We start from the raw sequence: 19698 nt of genomic DNA, 5'->3' as shown, positions 1-19698 counted from the left end.
TTTTGTTTCCTCCCTGCAGGAGAAGGGTTCACAGGGCCAATTCCGGTCAGTACCCCATTTCTCCTGTGAGCTCCGGCAGCCCTGACGCTCCTGCTGACCTCATTGTTAAGATTTTTCTTTCTCCCTGGCTCCTAAACTGAAGGGCTTCTTGGTCAATAAAAAACCCAGCAAGGGGCGGGGTGTCTCTTTATGTGCAGGGTGAACCGGCCCAAGAACACTAGCACCCTTTGATGTTTCCAGCCAGCAGAGGGCGGCTCTGCTCTGCGTGGCTTTGGGTGCAGGCTGTGGGTTCAGCACTCTTCTCCCGTGAGGTTCTGCTTCTTCCTCCACCAGCGGCTCCCTGGGTGGATCCGTTTTGGCCTCTAATATGTGTTTCTCGGGCAGAATCCATGCCTTTGTAAGGTTTTCTTATTTGGGGAACTCCTGCCCATCAGGATTTCTGATTTGTGGGGTGCAGCCTGGTCTGAGGCCCACCCTGCAGTGCTTGTGGAGCTCTGGGAGGGGCCCTTCAGGAAGTCGTTGGAATGGTGCCTGGTATAAGGAACCATGTCTCCTTGAGCCAGGGACGCCCGGTCACCTGTGGTGCTAATGAGGCCACTCTTGCTTCCTGGGTCCCCCTCCCCATGCTGTGCCTCACCCCCCAATCACCACCTGTCCCTCCAATTCCGTCACCATCACCAGGACAGGAGCTGGCCGGGGCTGCATCCCGACTGCAGTGCATCCGGTGTGGGCCCCGCTCCTTTGCTTTCTGACGGAGAGGCCTGTCTTTGCTGCTCCAGGGTTGGGAGAGCCTGGCATTGTTTCCTGATGAGAGCAGAGAGTGCAAGTGGCAAACTCTGGTGAAGTCTCTTCTCTTTGGGGTCGGGGCTCCTAGGGCAGGGCAGGCCGGGAAGGGGGTTTGTACCCTCGCTGCTAAGTGGACGGCAGTGGCGGAGGGGTGGATCCTGTCCCGAAGTGCATCCATTCCCATTTTGCTTGGGCAGCGAAGGCTCCTTCTGGGTGTGTTCTGGGTCACACACACAGACTCGCTGGGAGCAGGTTCACATTTGCCGTGGATTCTCACTGGGTGGGTGGCTGAGCACGGCCGCCCTGTGGCCTGTGCCTGGGACTCTGTATGAACCAGCACCAGGTGGAACTCATCAGAAGCAGGGTCCTGGGGAAGGAGGCTCCTCCTCCCAAACCTCAGTCTCCTGATCTGTAAAACGGGGATGAAATTGCCCTCAGATGAGGTTATACAGACTGAGCGAGGTGGAACATGGAACAGCTCTAGCATGGTGCAAGGTCTAAATTTAGTTTTTCCCCAAAGCAAATCAACAGCTTTTAACTTTCTTCGTTCCTTTCCTCATCACCATCTCCATACCCAGACGTTTCCTGCCTTTATTAAAAATGCATGCAACAACATTAGTCATTTCAGGAAACTTCTCCCGCATCCCTTCGCGTTGCGCAGTTACTTGCTTTGTTTGTGTTCTCTTTTTTATGCTGACATTCTCCCAGGGCTGTAGACACAGAATAAAGTTTCCCAGTCTTCTTTTCACTTATCAGCCACGTTTCCAGTTTTCCCAGGTTGTCACGTGGCCTGTGTCATCATTTCTTTTACAGCTGCACACGAGTCCCTGGAGCTGATTCGCTCTAGTTCTCGGCCGTCCCAGCATTGATGCTGCCATAAAAATTTCAGGCATGTAGTTTTCCCTTTCATTTTGTTCCCTGGGATGGATCTTTCGGAGCTGTGTTACCGAGCCCGAGAGACCACGTGGGACGGAGGGGGTGCTGGAACACTGCGTTCCCCTTCTGGGGTGCTGTTCCTGGGGGAGCCGCTCCTGCCAGGAGGGCCTGCAGCACCGGCCTGAGAACGCGTCTACAGCCTGCTAATGTGTTGATCTTCTGACCTGCGGGCCCCTGGTTCCCAGAGAGGACGGGCAGTTCCTGCTGTTTAATCAGCAGTGACAGTTTCTCTCTCAGGCACTATCCGTCCCCGTGCTTGCTGTCCACCTACTTTGGGACTCAGGCGAGGAGCACCGAGAAGCCCACAGCCTGCCTTTGACGCTTCCCAGATGCCCCCTGGCCTGTCTGTGAGGCCCGCGGGGATGGAGAGTTGGTGGTGCCAGTGTCTGGGGAGCAGGTATGAAGTGGGGCAGTTAGAGACACACTTACGGGATGTGCACAGGGCTGTCCAGGAGTCCTCCGGAACCACAAAACATGCATGGTTAATGCTGGGGATGGCATTTATGTCCTGGAAAGAGCTCTTCAAAATGTAAGCCGAATGGATGCATTTCCACGGACCCCACCAGCAACTTCCCCTTCTCAGCCTCCAGGACCGCATACTCTGTCCCTCCCTCTGCTCAGACTTGGGACCCCTTGGAATCAGGGAGGGGACTGAGATGCCCTCTAAGTGCAGGTTGGCACCGGGAATCAAAGTCACCCCCCACACCCTGCTTGCCCTTGGGGTCCATGGCAGAGACCTCCTTGTTAAAGCTGGGGCCGGCCCTGTGACCCATCTTGGTCACTGTCATAAGTGACCATAAGCCGGGGCTTCAAGTGGCGGAAATGTCTTCTCTCACTGTCCCGGAAGTCAGGAGCTCAGACCGAGGCGTCCCCAACAGCAGCTGCCCTGAAGCTCCAGGGAAGGCACTTCCTGTCCCTGTTGCTCCCGGTCCGTCCTCGTAGCTGTGGCGCTCCATCCCTGGCCCCACCTCCACATGGCCTTATCCCCGTGTGTGTCCCTTGAGTGTCCTCTGAAGACACTGGTCACTGGACTCGGGGCCGAGGATGATGTCATCCTGAGAGCCTTAACTCAGTCATACCTGCATAGGTGCCTTTTCCAAATAATGTCATAGGACATCTCGTTAGGGCCACCGCGTATCTGGCTGCACTGTCCATCCTAAGCCCTGCTGATCCCCTCAGTGGCCCCTGCACTTATCCGCTTCCCTGTTTCCTCGACCCTGCTTTGCCTCTTCTCTTGCAGCTGGGTCCCAGTTGCTGCCCCTGCCCTCGCCCGTCTAGGGACGAGTTGGCCCCCTGACACAAGAGACGACCAGCACTCAGGCTGGCCCTGCCCAAGTGCTCCATGAATCTGGACTTTTTGCACAGAAGTAAAGCTGTCCCTGGAACACCACTGCTCTGGAACTCATGGAATTTGGTACCTGATGAATTTTGACTTGAAAATTTTGTCCCGTACTCATTTGCTTGGTACTCAACGTGCAAACTAGAGCTTGTCGGTATTGCTTGTCTTGTGACTTGACAGCCTTTCCAGCCAAAACAATTTGTTTGATACTTGCTGTTATTGGTGCTTGTGAGGAGTCCTGGAACCAGTTAATAAGGATTCACTAAGGTATAGGTGTACATCTCTCCCGCCCTTCTAGAACCAGTGTCTACCCCATGGGGGCACCGCTGTTGTCCCCGCTGAAAGTGCCTGGCAGGGAAGAGGTCTCCAGCCTTCCCTGAACAGGACTCCTGGGGTCTGCTAAGTGCACATTCTGATTCCTGGGTCTGCAGTGGGGCCTGCGACTCTGCATTTTAACAAGCTCTGGGAGATGCTGGTGCCCTGGCTTGTGGGTCGCATGTTGAATAGCAGGCTCTGGTGGTTCTGAGGTCACAGGGGACCTCTGCAGTGCTAAGCAGTGGCTGGCTGAACCAGACCAGGCTGAGCTCAGTACACACAAGGTCCTGTGTATGCTGCAGCTGCCTGCCTGGAACATGCTGGCATGGCCCTTGTGCCGGCTTCCTGCCCACATTCAACCTCAGCATAAAGCTCTTGTCCTCAAAGAAGCTGCCCTGCATCTCTGTGTGAATAAGCCCCAGGCATCCTCTTTCCCATCTCTCACTGAAGTGTGGTTGTTCTTGTCTGTTGTTTTCCAGATGGATGGATGGATAGATAGGTGGATGGATGGATGGATGGATAGGTGGAGAGATGAATGGATGGGTAAGTGGATGGATGGGTGGATGAATGGATGGTTGGATAGGTGGATGGATAGGTGGATAGGGAGATGGATGGATGGGTGGGTGGATGGATGGATGGATGGATGGATAGATAAGTGGATGAATGGACAGATGGATGGCTGGATAGATGGAAGGATGGATGGGTAGATAGGTGGATGAATGAATGGATGGATGGATGGGTGAGTGGATGGGCGATGGATAAATGGATGGATGGATAGATAGGTGGATGCATGGATGGATGGGTGGATGGACAAAAAGATGTAAGAGGCCGTGATGTAGCCTTCTGGGCTTCTTGAGATCTCACCCTGAGCATGGCTGGTGAGCAAATGGGTTTGAAATAGAGGGGACAGTCCTACAGCCCAGCTTTCTCTGTGTCTGCACCATCCCTGAACCAGGACAGCACTAAAGCTTTGCCAACCACACCTTCCCATGGGCACATGTGACCTGGATCACAGAGGTGTTGGGGTGGGATGGTCTCAGCCTCCCTGTGGGTGACATGGGAGTCCTGTCCTTTTGTGAGGGGCGGGGGTGACTCGCTCTCTGCCCCAGCTCCACTGTAACCATGGAATCTTAATGTATACGGAAAAGCACAGAATGCTGTACCACACACAGAGTGTACTACACGCTCGGGGTTCCCTTCCTTCCCGCCTCCCTTGTAGTCAGCCGGGGATCCATGAGGAATTTGGGCTATGGACAGTGAGTGGGAGTAATGTGGAAGCAGCAACTGAAATTTAAGGAGTCCATTTTTACCGAGCCGAGCCTGGCCCAGCTCAGTACTTGTTATCCAGCTGTAATCAGTATTATTTTTACTCTCTATTTGGGGTTGCTCTGTCTCAAAGACAAAGTTTATGGTAGATTCAGATAAAGTTACCTTCTCCTCCTTCCTCCCACCCCTCCTCTACCGCCTGCCTGCCTGCCCAGAAGCGGCCTCTATCTCGAAATTGGTGTGGATCTTTTCCATTTAGGCTTTATATCTTGCATATAAAACATAATTGAGAATATAAGATGATATATGAATCATACTTTACATTGATCGTGGGTGGACACATAGCTGTGTCTATCTGCCACCAATATGTTCTTTGGTTTAGCTTGTTTTAGAAATTGGTTTGGATGATGTCATCCTGCGTTTTGGAGTTTGATGGATAGCCCTGACTTTGGGTAATTTCTCCACGCAGCGTGTGTAATCTAGTTGATGTGTGCAGTCCCTGGCTGTGGGAGCCCTGGGATTATTTTACTTCCCCGGGATTTCGCTATTCCAGCCGTGGCTGCATGGAGCATCTGAGTGGGTCCCTGGCTGGGGTGGAGGGCCAGGTCGGTGTCCCCTCTGTGCCTCTTGCTGTCTCTTTGCCTGTGTGACGGCGCAAAGCTCCACAGCTTTGAAGCCACCGGCCCTGCCATGTTTGCCACTGGTGGGCGGGACTGTAGCTCGGTGCTGTTTATGTCGCGTTCCCCAGCAAGACAGAAGCATTTTCCCAATGTTTGCTGATGATTCAGGTCCCCTCCTACGTGACTTATGTGCGTAGCTGGCACCCCTTGTTTTCATTAGTACGTGTTTGGAGTAGATTCGGTTTAGTCATCTTGGGGTGTGGTGTGAGCACGTACCACGGCGTGATTCTCTTTGGACCACTTTCCCCTTTCCTCCTTCCCGCCTCCTCTAATTCCCCTTCCCCACTTTTGTTCTTGTCAGTGTTATTAATCCTATCTCATGTTGGTGACATAGAGAGTCTACATCCATTGAAGTTATTGGGTTCCTTTTTTATTTTTTGGTACCGGGGATCCAACTCAGGGCCTGGCCCTTGCGAGGCAGGCAGTGGCACCACTGAGCTACATCCTGGGTGGCCCTATTCCCATCTTTTTCTTATTTTTTTGTGATGTTGGGGCAGCCTTCTTCGAGCCACATCCCCATCTCAGGCCTGTGTTTTTCTGTGGGGTTGACCCTTGCCTCTCACTGCGAATAGTCCGAGTCATCTCCAGGACCCTGGTTTCAGATGCGTCTGCTCTGATGCGGCTTGAGATCCCCTGTGTACCCTTCAGTCCCTCCCAGTGCCGCTGCAGAGAGTTGTCGCAGGCTGCTGTCTTCAGAATGGTGATTCTGAGGGGTGGTCAGTCAGCTGCTGGGCTCACTGTGCCTGCCGGGTGACGGGCCACCCTAAGGTCCACTGTGGCTCTGTGGCTCTCAGTGAGGATGGCTAGGTGGTCCCACTTTGCATGCCTGTCTGGTGGGCTTGGACTGCTCCGGGTGTCTGGGTCCTGCCTGGCAGGACAGGATGGAGACAGATGTGCAGAGCCACATGTGGCCGTACTGTCCAGGACCCCTGGGGTACAGTGCCGGTGTTCCACAGGCCTCTCCTGTGGCTGGTTCACAATGAGGCTCAAACCCATGAATGCTGAATCCAGAGCCCCCCGAGATCCCTACTGCTGAGTCCTATTTAAAGCAAACTCAGATCTCCATGGTGATGTTAGGGAAACACAACAAGACGGGCCCGAGGGGTGCATCCATCCTGCTAGCCCAACCCCAGATGGCCTCCCACAAGCGCCAGGCTGGCGTTGCCCCCCATTCTGCCTTCTCAGCTTCCAGCTCTGCTGCAGGACTTCCTGACAGGCTCGCTGCCCACCTGGGTTCACCATGGTATTGAAGACACGTGCAAGTCGCCCCTTCCTCTCCAGTACCCTCCCCGTCTAAGCAGTTAAGGAACCCGGGTGGGCATCCCTGGCACTGGAGGGATCTCAGGGAGAGCTTTCATAGAGAGGCCGCAGGTCCCCCAAGTCCCCCAGGAGCCCTGTCCAGGCACAGTGTGTGTTCTGGCCTGAGCCCTCCGGCCATCTGCAGGGGCCTGGCCTTCTCCCTGACAGGCTGGGAATTCATACAGGCAGCCCGAGCTTCCTGAGCCCCCAGCCGGCTCCCTGCCTGAGTAATTGCCTCGGCCGGGACCCCCTCGACCTTTCCAAGGGCCACGGCCACAGCCCCCAGTGCCCCCTCCTTTGTGGCTGCCTCGCTCAGCCGCATGACCTCACCACAGAGACCCTGTGCACTGCCAGAACCTCTCAGAGGTTCTGCCATGGGCGCTGGCCGGTTCCTCTCCAGAAAATACTCTCTCCAAAAAAAAAAGACTGTTGAAATATTATAATTCATAATCATCACAGGAGTTGTGGAATTATAAAAGAGATAAGGCATAAAAACCCTGTGCTAACCCCCCATGAGGTTAAAACTATTAATATCTGAGATGAATATTCTCACTCGTCTTTTTAAGATGCAAATATATACATGTTTTATAAATTTTGAATCCCAGCAGAATTATGTATTAAACATTTTCTGTGCGCTGACGTGTTTTCACAACTGCTATTTTTAATGGCTGTATAATATACTCGTTTCTGAAGGAGGTAGTTGATCTACCCGAGTCCTCACTTTTAGACATCTGAGGCATTTTCAGTGTTCACCCCTGTGAAGAAGTGATGTGCTGTGCCCACATCTTGGGTTCTTTTTTGGGGGAAATTCCTAAGCCTGGGCTTTCTTGTGATCGGATCACAGAGCTTTAGGGTTCCAGTGTGGCTTGAGCAAGTGGAGCGGGGATTTGTCTGAGGCTGTGAATGGTGTTGCTGGGGTGAGGAATGAAAGACAGCTGGGCAGGGAGGCCCACCGCCTCACTCTCCTGGTCTTTCCTGCTAGGGAAGGGTTTGGCTGGGAGAGGAGAGACTACACTTGGTGTTTGGTAAATCCCATTTGTGAACAGAGACTTTGGGCTCCGACCACCCCAAGACCCGGGCCTGTGCCCATTGGTTGCTGGGGTCCTGCAGCATTCTGGCACTGCTCTAGGAACAGAACACAGGAACCTGCCCCCCAGGACCTCCCAGCTAGTGGCCACCCAGGGAGTCCAAGATGGCACCCACACCTGGGCATGGAGGGGCGCAAACGGCCCGCACCGCAGGGCATGCTGGGATGGGTCCCTGAGGAGAGACCTTGGGGAAGAGTTCTGAGAGAGGAATAGAAACTCGCCAGGCAGAGAAGGGCGGCCAAGCAGGGGTGCAGCAGGGCAATAGCTCAGAGGCTGGGGAAGCCCTGTCTGGGGGACCCCAGGCTGGTGAGCTGGCTGTGGTGTCTTTCTGATGCCTCTGTACCACCGCGAAACACACTCACTGCCGATGGCAGCAGTTTTCTGTCTCATGGCTCTTGTCTCATGGGGTAAATCCAGGTGGCCTGGCTGCGTCCTCTTGATGCTGGGGGATGGTCTGTTTCCACACCGCCTGCCTCCCTGGCTCTAGCTCCTGCCAGCTTCTCTGTGCCCCTCTCTGACCTCAGCAAATCATGGCGCTCCTTTGTCAGGACTCGCGGTGACACAGGCGACCTGCATGGTCCAGGATGACCATCCCATCTCGGGTCTTACCTTGATCACCTGCCCAGGTGCCTTGCCATGTCCGGAGACACAGGCCCGTAGCCCGACTATAACAACTTCTCAGGTGGCTCTGCGCTGGCAGCACTTGCTGGGTCTTAGCATTGAGCTTGGAGGAGACACCTACGTCGTACAGAGTAGGGACAGATGGGAGCTCGTTGTCTAGAAGATGGTAATTGGTCATTTCAGAGGAGGTTATGTTTGAGCACAGTGTGGAAGGATGAATAGAAGTTTGCCAGGAAGACAAGCCAAGGGAAGAAGGGGATTCTAGACAGAGGGAGCATCATGTGCAAAGCCACAGAGGCAGGAAGCAGCCTGATGGGGGAAACCTTAAGAAGCCTGGGGAGCTAAGCAGTGAGTTGGGCGGGGCACGGCCGGGGACAGCTGGTGAGTCCAGTGGGGGCGGACCAGGGCGGGCTTCTGTGCCACCCACGAGACCGGGCTCCGTCCCATGGGCAATGGCGCCATGCATGGGTTTTGCACAGGCTGGGTATCTGGCAGGGCAGGGATGTGCACACAGGGCCTTTGCATGTGCCCATCCTACAGTGAGTGTGAGGCCCTGCACCCTGTGGTCCTGGGAGGGGCTGAGGTGGGCAGGGCCCAGGGATTCACCCCAGTGCATCCTGCACACACATGTGCACACACATGTGCACACACACACACACACACACACCTTTGCCTGCCGTCCTCAGAGCAGACCTGTACTGCTGCCCTCTCCTGACCAGGCGGAGGGTCGAGGACAAGGCCGCACCTGGGAGACTCTCCCTGCCTGCCACGGGGAGCAGGTGTGGCCAGCACCTCTCTGCACTGTCCATGGGGACAGCGGGTGCTCGGGAGGGGCCCAGAGCCTCAGCCGGCATAATGCCATGTTCCTGTTCACGTGTTACTGGGGGGCATTGTTCCCTTGTAGATGGCTGTGGGCCCTGCCCTGTGAGGTGGGCACTCAGCATAGTGCCTGGCACACAGTGGGCCTTCCGTGCAGTGGGGACCGGGTGCTTTCTCTGGCCTGCAACAGGTCTGCAGTGGTCATCTCAGCTTGGGCCCAAGTCCATCCTCAGGGACCAGAACAAAGACACAGGGTCACCTAGGCTATCTGTGCCATGGAGGCCCCCGTCCCTCCCTCTGTCCTTGGGAATGCCACCTGGGAGACTGCTTCGGGAGTGGTGCAGCTTTCCCTGTCTGTGCAGTGCCCACTGCTGTCCTACAGAAATGTTTCAAGCAACACGGCCCCTCCTGGGTGGGAACCTGGCCCTGGTGCCCCTGGTGCCGGGCTGTGGGCCCCATGGAGCTTCGGGGAGGAACGTGGGGCCTGGAGTCGTCTGTTCTCCATTTCACCACAGGGCCCTGGTGGCTATGGGCAGAGTCGGCTGCTTCCCAGGCCTTCTGGGCCAGCAGAGGACTTGAAATGAAGGCGGCGTCAGCACTGAGGAATTGCGGCGCCTTGCGGCAGCAGCCTGGGTGCTGCGGCCAGGATGGGCCTGGAAGGACCTGGCTCCGACCTGGCTCACACCCCTGGGCTCCTGGAGGTGTTAGAGTTTATGCCCCACCCGAGTGCAGCCTCTTCTGGCTCTGGAAGGGAAATGGAGGCTCAGAGCAGTCGAGGTTTGTCCTGGAGTCAGAGCCGGAGCCCAGGAGGTAGAGGGGTACAGGGGTCTTTCCCATGGGCCCCAGGAGCAATGGAAGGCGCTGTGGATTGCAGGCCCCACAGCTTGCTACTCATTGGCATATTTTCACCCAGAAAGAAGCCACCTCCACCGCCCTAGACAAGATGCAGCTCAGCCCAGGGCTGCCCAGGGAGGGAGGCATGTCGGAAGCCCGTGTGCTTTACTAGGCAGGAGCCCGGCTGGGGCAGGGCTGCTGCTCTTTTCCCACGCTCCATGTGAAGCTCATGGGATCCTGGGGATCCTGGGTGCCCCAAGCCAGGAGAGGACTTGGGCAGCCTTGCTGGCCCAGAGCCTCTCACTCTGGAAGGGTAGCTTTGCTGAGGGTCTTTTCTTGGGGTCCCTCTGTTGTTAGCACCCTGTTCTCAGTGCACAGTGCTGCTTTCTGCAGGAAAATCCCAGAGTGCTTCAGTGAAAGGGGGGCCTCCCCAATGGTGGTGCCTCCCCATCCCAGCCTACACTGAACAGATTCTATCTTCTGCTCTTTTTTTTTGTTTGTTTGTTTTTTTTGGTGGTAGTTAATGCAGGGCCTTTGCACTGAGCTACATCTCCAGCCCTTTTTCAAAAAAAAACTGTATTTCCATACAGGTTTCACTAAGTCACTAAGTTGCCCCAGGCTGAGCTTGTGACCCTCCTGCCTCAGCCTCACAGAGTGCTGGGATCGCAGGCCTTTGCCACCATACCCAGCTCGAATTTCAGTGGATCCCAAAAGAGGCCTTTATGGAGATCTACCAGGCGCCGTCTGTGGTCACTCCACTAGTGGGCCAGTCTGGACATAAGCAGCTTCAGAACCCTCTCCGTGGCCACCTTGGGTGGGCAGGAGTTCCCATGTTGTCACCATTACAGGAAGTGCAGGTGTTGGGGCCCGGAGAGCAGGGTTGGAGACCCCAGCAGGAGGCACTAACAGGGTCACTGCAAGTCTTCATCAGCTTCCTGTGCCCGGTGGCTGGATCTCGTCCGCCACAGTTGCCTCGTGTGATACTGGAGAGGCACCCTGATGGCCCCTGCTTGCTCACAGGGACGGAGGAACAGAGTTGTGAAGTGACCTTCCCCAGTGGGGCCGTTGCTGGGCATGGCACGGCGTGCACAAACAGATGTCTAGCACTTGCCCTGGCCGTGGCCCCCAGGCTGGTCGTGGCCTTGGACAGTTCTCCATGTCCTGGGGGCTCTGGGGCAGCAGGAGCCCAGGACGAGCGCTGAGGGCAGGCCGGGTGCAGTGTGCAGTGGAAGTCCCTGGGTGGCCTCTTGGTTAGAGAGGAGCGAGTTGGCTGGGCTCATGGCGCCCCGCCCCAGGCCTCTCAGGTCTCTGCGCATGGGTCAGAACCATAACCCTACCGGGGGCCCAGGTGAAGCAGGGCCTCTTTGGGCCAGACTTGGAGAGAGGACCTGGGCTTGGGCCCCATCCTGTGCTGGGCTTCACAGGAGGGGACAGTGGGGAAAGGTGGGGTGCTCACCCTCCGCACAGGGACCCTGTGGGGTCCTGCCTGGGACCGTGGCCCTGGGGATGGGAGGAATGGGTCAGGACGCTGGTGGAGACTGGGTCCCCAGCACGCCAGGTGCCACGCAGCTGTGAGCCGAGGGCTTCAGGATGGGCTGCGGAGGACGCCCACGTTTGGCAGTGTCCCCAGGCAGGCGATGGCATCACGAAGCGCTGGTTGCTGTCCCCTCCCGAGAGGGATGAGGGCTCTGTGGTGTCGCAGGCCCGAAGGTCCCGCTGCAGCTCTGCAGCCCAGAAACAGCGTCTGACCACGTTCTCTGCCTTCTGAGGGGCTGGGGAGTCGGCCAGAAGGGGATGTCACCGGAGGCCCAGCGTTCCTCACAGGCCTACCAATCACAGTCCCTGTGCCAGGCCAGCTCTGTCCTGGACAAGGGAGCACAGCAGGGACCATGGGCCAAAATCTCCACCCTCCCAGAGCTTAAGCCCCATAGGGCAGGCAGTCAGGTTGCAGAGAACATAAAGAAGTCAAGTCAGCTGTGTGTGGAGGTGGCGAGGACCCTGGGTGTAGCGTGGCATGGCAGAGTGGGAGGGAGGGCAGGGGTGTCCAGAAGCCACCTCCCAGAGGGGTCAGTGGGGCCAAGCTGTGAAGGGAGGGCTAAGAGGAAGCCTGAGCAAAGGCCCTGGGGTCAGGAGAGAGGAGGGCACAGGGAGAGGCCCAAGCAGATAAGGCTACCAGCGCCCAGCTGAGTGAGGGCACCCTTTAGGTTCTGACGTGAATGGAAACTCCAAGGGCATGGGGGGTCCCATCTGACCAGGGGGCGTCTAAGAGGGTAGCTGGTGCCAGGCCCAAGGAGAACCCACCCTCATTGTGGGTGGGCTCAGGGCCATAAGTCACTGTCCCCTCTGCCTTGCCACTCCTGGACCCTGTCAGGGCTGCCCTGTGTGCCTGGTGATGTCGGGCTGGGCAGGCTGGGCCCAATCACACACAAGGTCAGCGAGCATCCCCAGGAGCACCCAGGCCTCTGCTCCCTTTGTCCCAGAGCATGGGGGGTGTGGCTGCGGGTCTGACGCGCCCTCTGACACATCCGGGCCTCCTTGGGTCACGGCCTCTTGTCCCGTCTGGACAGCTGTGGCTGGAATGCCGGGCTCCAGAGATGGGCTGAGGGTGCCTGCGTGTCTGGGGCACCAGAGCACAGGGGAGGCCCCCAGCAGTGAGTGCCTACTCATGTTGCTGCCAGCAGCCCTGGTGCCCCTGGTTGGAGAGGAGGCCTAATCTGAAAGGGCCCTGCTGCCCAGACCGTGCAGAAGCGGTGGCTTGTACCCTGGGCCTGCAGGTGTTTAAGAGCTTACCGCATGCAGGCCCTGCCCAGGCACAGGACATGCAGGCATCATGACCATGTTGTCCCTGAAGGCCATGGGGTGGGCGAAGGGAAACCTCTGCCGGTGCCAAGCAGGGAGGCCCAAGCAGGACCTGAGGGAGGCAGGACATGCGGAGGCTGGGAAGAGGGCACTGAGCCCTGGGGACGCTGCCTTCCACAAGAACAAAATCAGAAACACCTTTTGGAGCACGCCTGCAGTTTATACGCACTTGCACGGCCACACTCCTTGGGGACCCTCGGCTCCCTGAGGTGGGTTTTGCCGGGCCAGCGGGCCGGTGGGTGCTGGTCTCCAGGAGAAGGAGCTTGGGGTCGTCCCCTGGGATCGCTTCGACATCTCTATGGGGAAGGTGCGACCATCCCATTCTCAGATGAGAAACTGAGGCTCTGGCGAGGGGGTCTGCTCACTGCGGCGCGGATCTCGCCAGATGGCTCCCACCGCCTCACCCTCAGAGCACTCCAGCTCCCGGGCCCTACCCAGCACCCTCACCCTAGGGCAGCTGAGGGCTGGGGGGAGGCACAGGGTCCCTCTGGGCTGAGACATCAAAAATACCCCCTGGGGAGCCTGGGCAAAGCCCCTGACTCCTCCTCAGAGCAGTCAAGAGGCCCCCATCTCTGGCCTGCACCCTTGGGGTCGCCCCAGCCACCTCAGGATGAACGAGCAATGGTGGCTGTGGCAAGCCCGAGCCCCTGACTCCGAGCTGACCATCAGTGGCCCCTCGCCCTCCTCCCCGATCCTGCCTCAGCTGGCAGCTGGGTTGTCTGTCCAGGCAGGGGTGGAGGGGGCACCGAGGCCACTGCCAGGCTCCCGGGCTGTCAGCAGCGTCACGGCGCAGTGAGCAGTCTTGGCTGGGGTGGGACGGTGCACTCCCGCCGCTCCACTCTGCTGGTGACATTTGCGGGGGCAAAGCCACCAGGCAGAGGTGTTACACGGAGCCCTGCAGGACTGGAGCCTGGCCTTGGTGGTCAGGTCTGTTCCCCACAGCCTCTCTGCGAAGACTCAGTTTCTCATCTGTGAAATGGGACAGGACAGCACCCACCTCCTAGGGTGCCTGCGGGATGTGGGAGCCTCGCAGCACTGGCGCTTGGCAGCCGCGTGGGTCACGGGTGCACCCTGGCATGGTGGTGCCTCTGCTTCCACAGCTGCCTCTGGCAGTGCTCCACTGCGTTGCACAGCTCAGCGGCCTCCCGGCTGCGGCACCAGAAGCTGGGGCCCAGCACGCACTGGTCGGTGCCCAGCAGTGGGGTCTTGGGGGCGTGGCAGGCCCCCACCTTCTTGCACACAGCCACAGGGTCGATCATCTCCTTGACACTCTGGATGAACACGGGCTCGTACTGCGTGACGAAGCGGTTGCACTCGATCCTATAGGGCAGCGGCAGGATGCTGCAGCCGCCCTTGAAGGCCATCAGGATGTCACGCTTGGTGCTCTTGAGCTCCAGGTTCTCGGAAGACAGGTGAAACAGGCGTTTGCAGCTGTTGCAGAAGCTGCCCTGGTTCTCCTCGTCCAGCAGCACTGGTGACGGTGGGGGTGCAGGGGTGGCTGGGGGCCCCCTGGAGAGGGACCGGGCGCGCCGCCGGCGGCTGCACAGCCGGATGGTCTGGCACACTTTCTCTGGAGTGATCTTGGTTACCAGCTCCACCAGGGCAGGGCTGTAGGTGTCCACCATGACGACGCACTGCTGCATGATGGAGGGGGGCATGATGGTGCACACGCGCTCCAGGGAGTGGCTGATGAAGGCCTCCGTGCCATTGGACAGGAGCCACTGGTCCATCTCCGTAATCACGCCCAGGCACACCTCACAGGTCAGGCCGGACTGCATCTGCACCTCGCTTGTCATCTTGGGCAGCTCCAGCTCCACGGGGGGCAGTCCATCCACAGCGGCCACTTGTGCCAGCTGCTGCGCTGGCCCCCTGAGCTCCTCACAGAAGCCCCCCTTCCTGCAGACCTCCCGTGGCGGGAGAACCCGCAGGGCCTGCTCCGTGGGAACAAAGAGCTGGTGGATGTAGTTCTTACAGAGGAGAGCCAGGCTGGATGCCAAGGACTCACACTGCTCCCAGATGCTCACCTCGGCCAGGGTCAAGTTGGTATCCTGGAGCCGGGAGATCAGCTGGATGCAGTTCTGGCACACCGCGTCCTCGGGCACTGGCGCTGGGGATCGGGGGTGGAAAGTGAGGGCTCCATTGGCCAGGAATGGGGCCACAACCTCCAGTGCCCCCCCCGGGGTGAGTGGAGCCCCCGGAGCGGCCAGGAGCCTCTGTAGCGGCTCACACAGGGTGAGTGCTGAGCACACCTGTGCTGGGGCACTGCCCGGGGCTCTGCGGAGCATGCCTAGGAGGGCTGGGCCGTGGGCAGCCACCATCTGCCTGCACCTGGCTGAAGACTCCTGGCCGGGGAGCCACTCGCAGGTCTTCACCAGAGACGTCAGGATTTCAGAATCCGTGGCAGCTGGGTTCAGCCCATTGCCGGTCGCGGCCACGACATCCTGGCACACTTCGCAGTGCAGGGACTTGGCAGTGGGCTTGCTCCAGACGGCCTCTTGGCAGTGCCCCACGGCCCCGCACTTCACGGCTGCCTGCAGGTCCTGGCACCACACCCTGGAGCCCCTGGCACAGTCTGGGGGGCCCGAGATGCCCGGGACGGGGCCGCCAGTGGCAGCCCCCAGGAGGCTGGGCAGGAGGAGCAGCGTGAGCAGCATGCTGCCCGAGACTGCTGCTGTAGTGCCCCAGTCACCCGGCTGCTGCTATAAACCCAGCTCTCTGCCAGGCCCCAAGCAGGTGCGGCCGGGCTCCCCGCCTCCTGGCCACTCCTACAACCCTCCTCACACCCGCGCCCCGGTGCCCCAGGCCAGCCCCTGCCTGCAGCGCCAGCACCGCCCTCCGCTCCTGTGCCCTGGATAAACTCTCACTCTCCAAAGCCCCTTGTTCTGGAAGGTGCTCAGCTCCCAGGCCCCTTCCCAGAACGCCCTCTGGATCAGCTGGAAGGCCTTTCTCAGCTCCCACCATCCTGCCCTGACCTGCAGGGCCGGCCCCTCCCTGGAATGGGACTCGGGGAGTTGCTGCCCCACTTCTGGAGGCACCGAGAGGCCTCTGGCCTGCGTCTGGGGAGGATGGAGGGAGTAGGGTGGCTGACTCCGCTGGACTCACTCTCAGCCTGCGGGGCCTGGTGCCCACCACGGGACGCCCTGGCTTCCCTGAGCTGCCCGTCCGCTGAGCCTTGAGTCTTCATCTGAGGCCTAAGGGCCCCTTGGCTCCCAGCACCTGGATTTCTGGGCCATGCTGTTTCCTTGATTCTGGAAAGTCCTCTCCAGGGCCGGGAGTCTCTGCTCCCTGGTTACAGGTGTTGGATGTGTGCTGACAGCACACACAAACCATGCTGCATCCTTGGGTTAATGTTACTGCTTTTCCCCGCTTAGTTTTTGAAGCAGTGATCGGGCGAGAGCGTGGGCACTGGCCAAACACACACAGGTGTCTTGGGCTGAGTCCTGTGTGTTCCACTGGGGATTCTGGAGCCAGCTTGCTCTGTCCCGTCTGATGGCCTGATCTCACCACCCCCATGGGCCCTCCCAGAAGCAGGCAGGGCAGGGCCCAATGGTGGAGACTCTGCCGGGAACTGCCGTGTGCCTGGCTGGACGTGAGCCCCACTGTGGGTGTCCACAGCTCAGCCTGGGCTCAGGGTGCTGGGAGAGGCAGGTTCTCAGCTATGGGGTCAGGCATCCGTGCTATGCAGCCAGCCTTCTCTGCCCAGGGATGTGGACAGCCGCCGTCCCCTCGGCCCCTTCCTGAGCCAGGGTTGCCCAGAGATCATGGAGTTAGGTTTGCTGAGCTCTCTCTGACATTGGAGGATTCTGGTTCCTTGGGAAGGGGCAGGGGACAGGCCTGGGGAAGAGGTGACCTGGGTGCTCTCACTGCGCAGTTGGCCGTGAGCCGGCTGGGTGAGTTCCTGCCCAAGGCGGGACTGGTGCTGGCCTGGGTCTGGCCCAGCAGGTGCAGCCAGTTCCCTGCTGGCCCCCTGCCATCTATTCAACACCACCTGGTGTTTATGGCGCGCCCACGCCGTCCTACAGAGATGAGGTTTCGAGAGTGAAGCAAACACGTACCCTGCCTTGTGGCATGCACAGGGTGTGGCCAGCAGACCCGGACTCCTCCTGGTCACTGGCAGCCCAGCCCTCAACACCTTGTGGGAGGCCTTCTGGGGGGACTGAGTGTGCTCCTCTCCTCAGGCCCTGGCCTTGCACAGGGCCCCGGCATCAAGAGCTTCCTCGGGTCTTCGTCTTATAGGGCCCAGCCCTGCCGCCGTGGGAGCGGGTAGGGTCGGTCATGTGGGGCGGAATTCCACTGGTGTCTGTCCGCTCAGTGCCTGTGCTTGTCTGTCCTTAATGGTGTGGGGGTCATTTTCAGTTTGGGGCTGGCCTGCAGGCCACTGTCTGGACACCGCCGGGCTGATACCCAGGAGCGGAGCAGGGTGGACTGTGCCCTTTGGCTCTCCAGAGCAGCTGGACCAGGCGCACCCTTCCCAAGGCCTCCGGAATCCTGGTGCTCACGTCTGTTTCGTTTGAGGGCTGGCAGTTTTCTCAGCACTCACAATGCATTCGCTGTGCTTGCCTCGCGTCCGGGCCTCCCGTGCTCCAGTCCAGCCCTGCCGCCAGCTGCCAGGGAGGGCCCAGGCCCCACGGGAGAAGGGCATAGGTGCAGAGGGCTGCCCACCCAGACCAGTCCCAAGTCCAGGTTTCCACCTGCACTCTTGTCGGGGCAGCTGTAGGTTGGGGTTCCCGCTCCCCCTCTTTAGGTCAATCACTTGCTGGCGTGGCCCACAGAACTCAGGAAGGCTTTTTGCTCGCGTTATCCTCTAGCTTATTGCAGAGGACAACTCAGGAGCAACACATGGAAGGGATTCAGAGGGTGGGGTATGGGACGAAGGCACAGGGCTTCCCACATCCTGCCCGAGAATCTTTACAGAGCTTAATGTCTGGCATCCACCCCTTCCTGGATGCCAGTGTGGGAACTAAAGCTCCAGTGCCCAGGCTTTCTGGCGACCAGTCCCATCCAGCCAGTCTTCGGATCTACACAAATCAGGTGTGGTCCACGTCTTAGGAAGGTGAGTGACACACTGGTCTCTCAGGAAGCTCTCAGGGTTCTAGGAGCTCTGTGCCAGGAACTGGGGATAAAACCAATCACATTCCTTATTAAACCATAAGGAGGTTATGTTTTATTTTTATATAACTTCTAATTTAGAACACAGTTGCAAAAGTAGGCCAAGAGCCCCTGTGTTCCCTTTGGAAGGTGTGTTCGCCTCATTTGCCTTATTGTTGTCCCCGTGCACTCCTCCTTTAGTCCCTCCATCCACCCATCCATCCATCCACCCATCCCTCCCTCCGTCCTGCCTCCGTGGTCCCTCATCTGTCCGTCATGACGTCATTCGTACACCCTTCTTGCTCCACCCATGCGCTCATCCATGTACCAATCATCATCCATCCATCCGCCTGTTCTCCGCCCACCCACCCGTCCTTCCGTCCGTCTGTCCTTCATCCATCATCCATTCTCCTCTGTCAGCCTACCTACCTATCTATCTTACCTTCCTTCCGTCTCTGTCACCTACCTGTTGTCCATCTGTTTTCTCATATACATATTTACATGCGGTTTTTCATAACCAGTGTGAGTAGGCAGAGACGTTGTATCCCTGTGCCCCGTTTCTTCACGGCCTCCCCTATGGACCAGATCATGCTGTCCCGCAATCACAGTGCGTTTATCAAAACCAATAATTGTAGTGTTGACGTGATCCTGTCCCCTACCCCACTCCATGTCCCGGCTTTCCCAGGTGCCAGCCCTGCCCTGTGCTGCCACACCGTCTCTCGGGCCTGGCTCTAACCCAGTCCCACAGTGTGCTCAGGCCGCCTCCGTCTCCTGGTGCCCTGGGCAGCCTCGCTGTGTGCTGTCACCGTGTGTAGAGCGTCCCTGGGTTTGGGTCGGCCCGCGCTTCCAGGATCGCACCGGGCTGTGTGCTGCCACGGGGATCAGGGTGCTCCTGTCCTTCTTGGGGTGCCCTGCTTTGTCCCAGCATGGGTGACTTTTGGTCACTTGGCTGAGACCTACCCCTTTCCTCCTTTCTGAAGCTATTGTCTTCCCTGTAACTAATAAGTAATATTTACAAACTTATTTGGAGACTGCGTAAGTATCCCGTTCACTATTTTCTCACCTGGCTTCCTTTTGCCTTTAAATGACCTTTTCCTCCCTTCTCTCTCTTCTTTCCTCCCTTCCTCTTTCCCTTTCTTTCTTAAAAGACTCATGCACTTTTATTTTTTATTCTTAAAACTTAGTTGGTATTAAATTGTATTTGATAGGTCATAACCCCTACCATTATTAACTGCTCTCAGCTGCTGAATGCTCTTAGCTTTGATCTTTGGCAGCCTGGTTAGGCTGCCTCCCTTCTCTCGTCCCCTCCAGTCCTTGAGTCCTGCTGTGCTTTCAGTACTTCTAGTGTGGCCTTGCCCTGGGCCAAGTGCAGCTGTGCTCAGTCTGGGTCTGTTGTGTTCTCCAAGAAGCCTGGCTTTAGGGACCCGAATCTGGACCCCGGGCCTGCCCATAGCCCTGTTGCCATCACCCCCAGACTCTGACCGGAAGGGGCTGTGAAACCTGCACTCCATACTGATGAGGGTAAAAGGGGGATGAGGGAAAGGGATGTGCATGTGCAGGAATATAAAGGCATATGTTCATAGATGTAAAAACAAGTGCACACATATATGCGTATGTGTGCATATAACACGTTCATCCTTTGTACTCATCCATACCCTGGTCCATCAACCCGTCCACCCCAACCCTCCACACTCCGCTCATCCACCCACCCTCCATCTACCTACACATCTACCCATCCATCCCCCACCATCCCCCCATCTACCCCTCC

The 19698-nt window shown here is 58.1% G+C and overlaps 2 protein-coding genes across 2 annotated transcripts in view; one reads left to right on the top strand and one right to left on the bottom strand.

Annotated features, from left to right (window-relative positions):
• Sorcs2 (sortilin related VPS10 domain containing receptor 2) overlaps positions 1 to 19698 on the top strand; it is a gene marked incomplete at its 5' end in the record, with an annotated part of 302786 nt that overhangs the window by 131063 nt on the left and 152025 nt on the right. The gene's annotated exons all lie outside the window — the stretch shown is intronic.
• Positions 13625 to 15496, bottom strand: Psapl1 (prosaposin like 1). Its single transcript, XM_010641784.1, has one exon. The coding sequence runs from the start codon at positions 15494 to 15496 to the stop codon at positions 13901 to 13903; it is 1596 nt and encodes a 531-aa protein (XP_010640086.1). The 3' UTR covers positions 13625 to 13900.

The sequence above is a fragment of the Fukomys damarensis genome, unplaced genomic scaffold (genome assembly GCF_012274545.1).
Source record: "Fukomys damarensis isolate Sample0158 unplaced genomic scaffold, DMR_v1.0_HiC HiC_scaffold_35, whole genome shotgun sequence".
Classification (NCBI taxonomy): Eukaryota; Metazoa; Chordata; class Mammalia; order Rodentia; family Bathyergidae; genus Fukomys; species Fukomys damarensis.
This window is presented reverse-complemented; position numbering and strand designations above follow the sequence as displayed.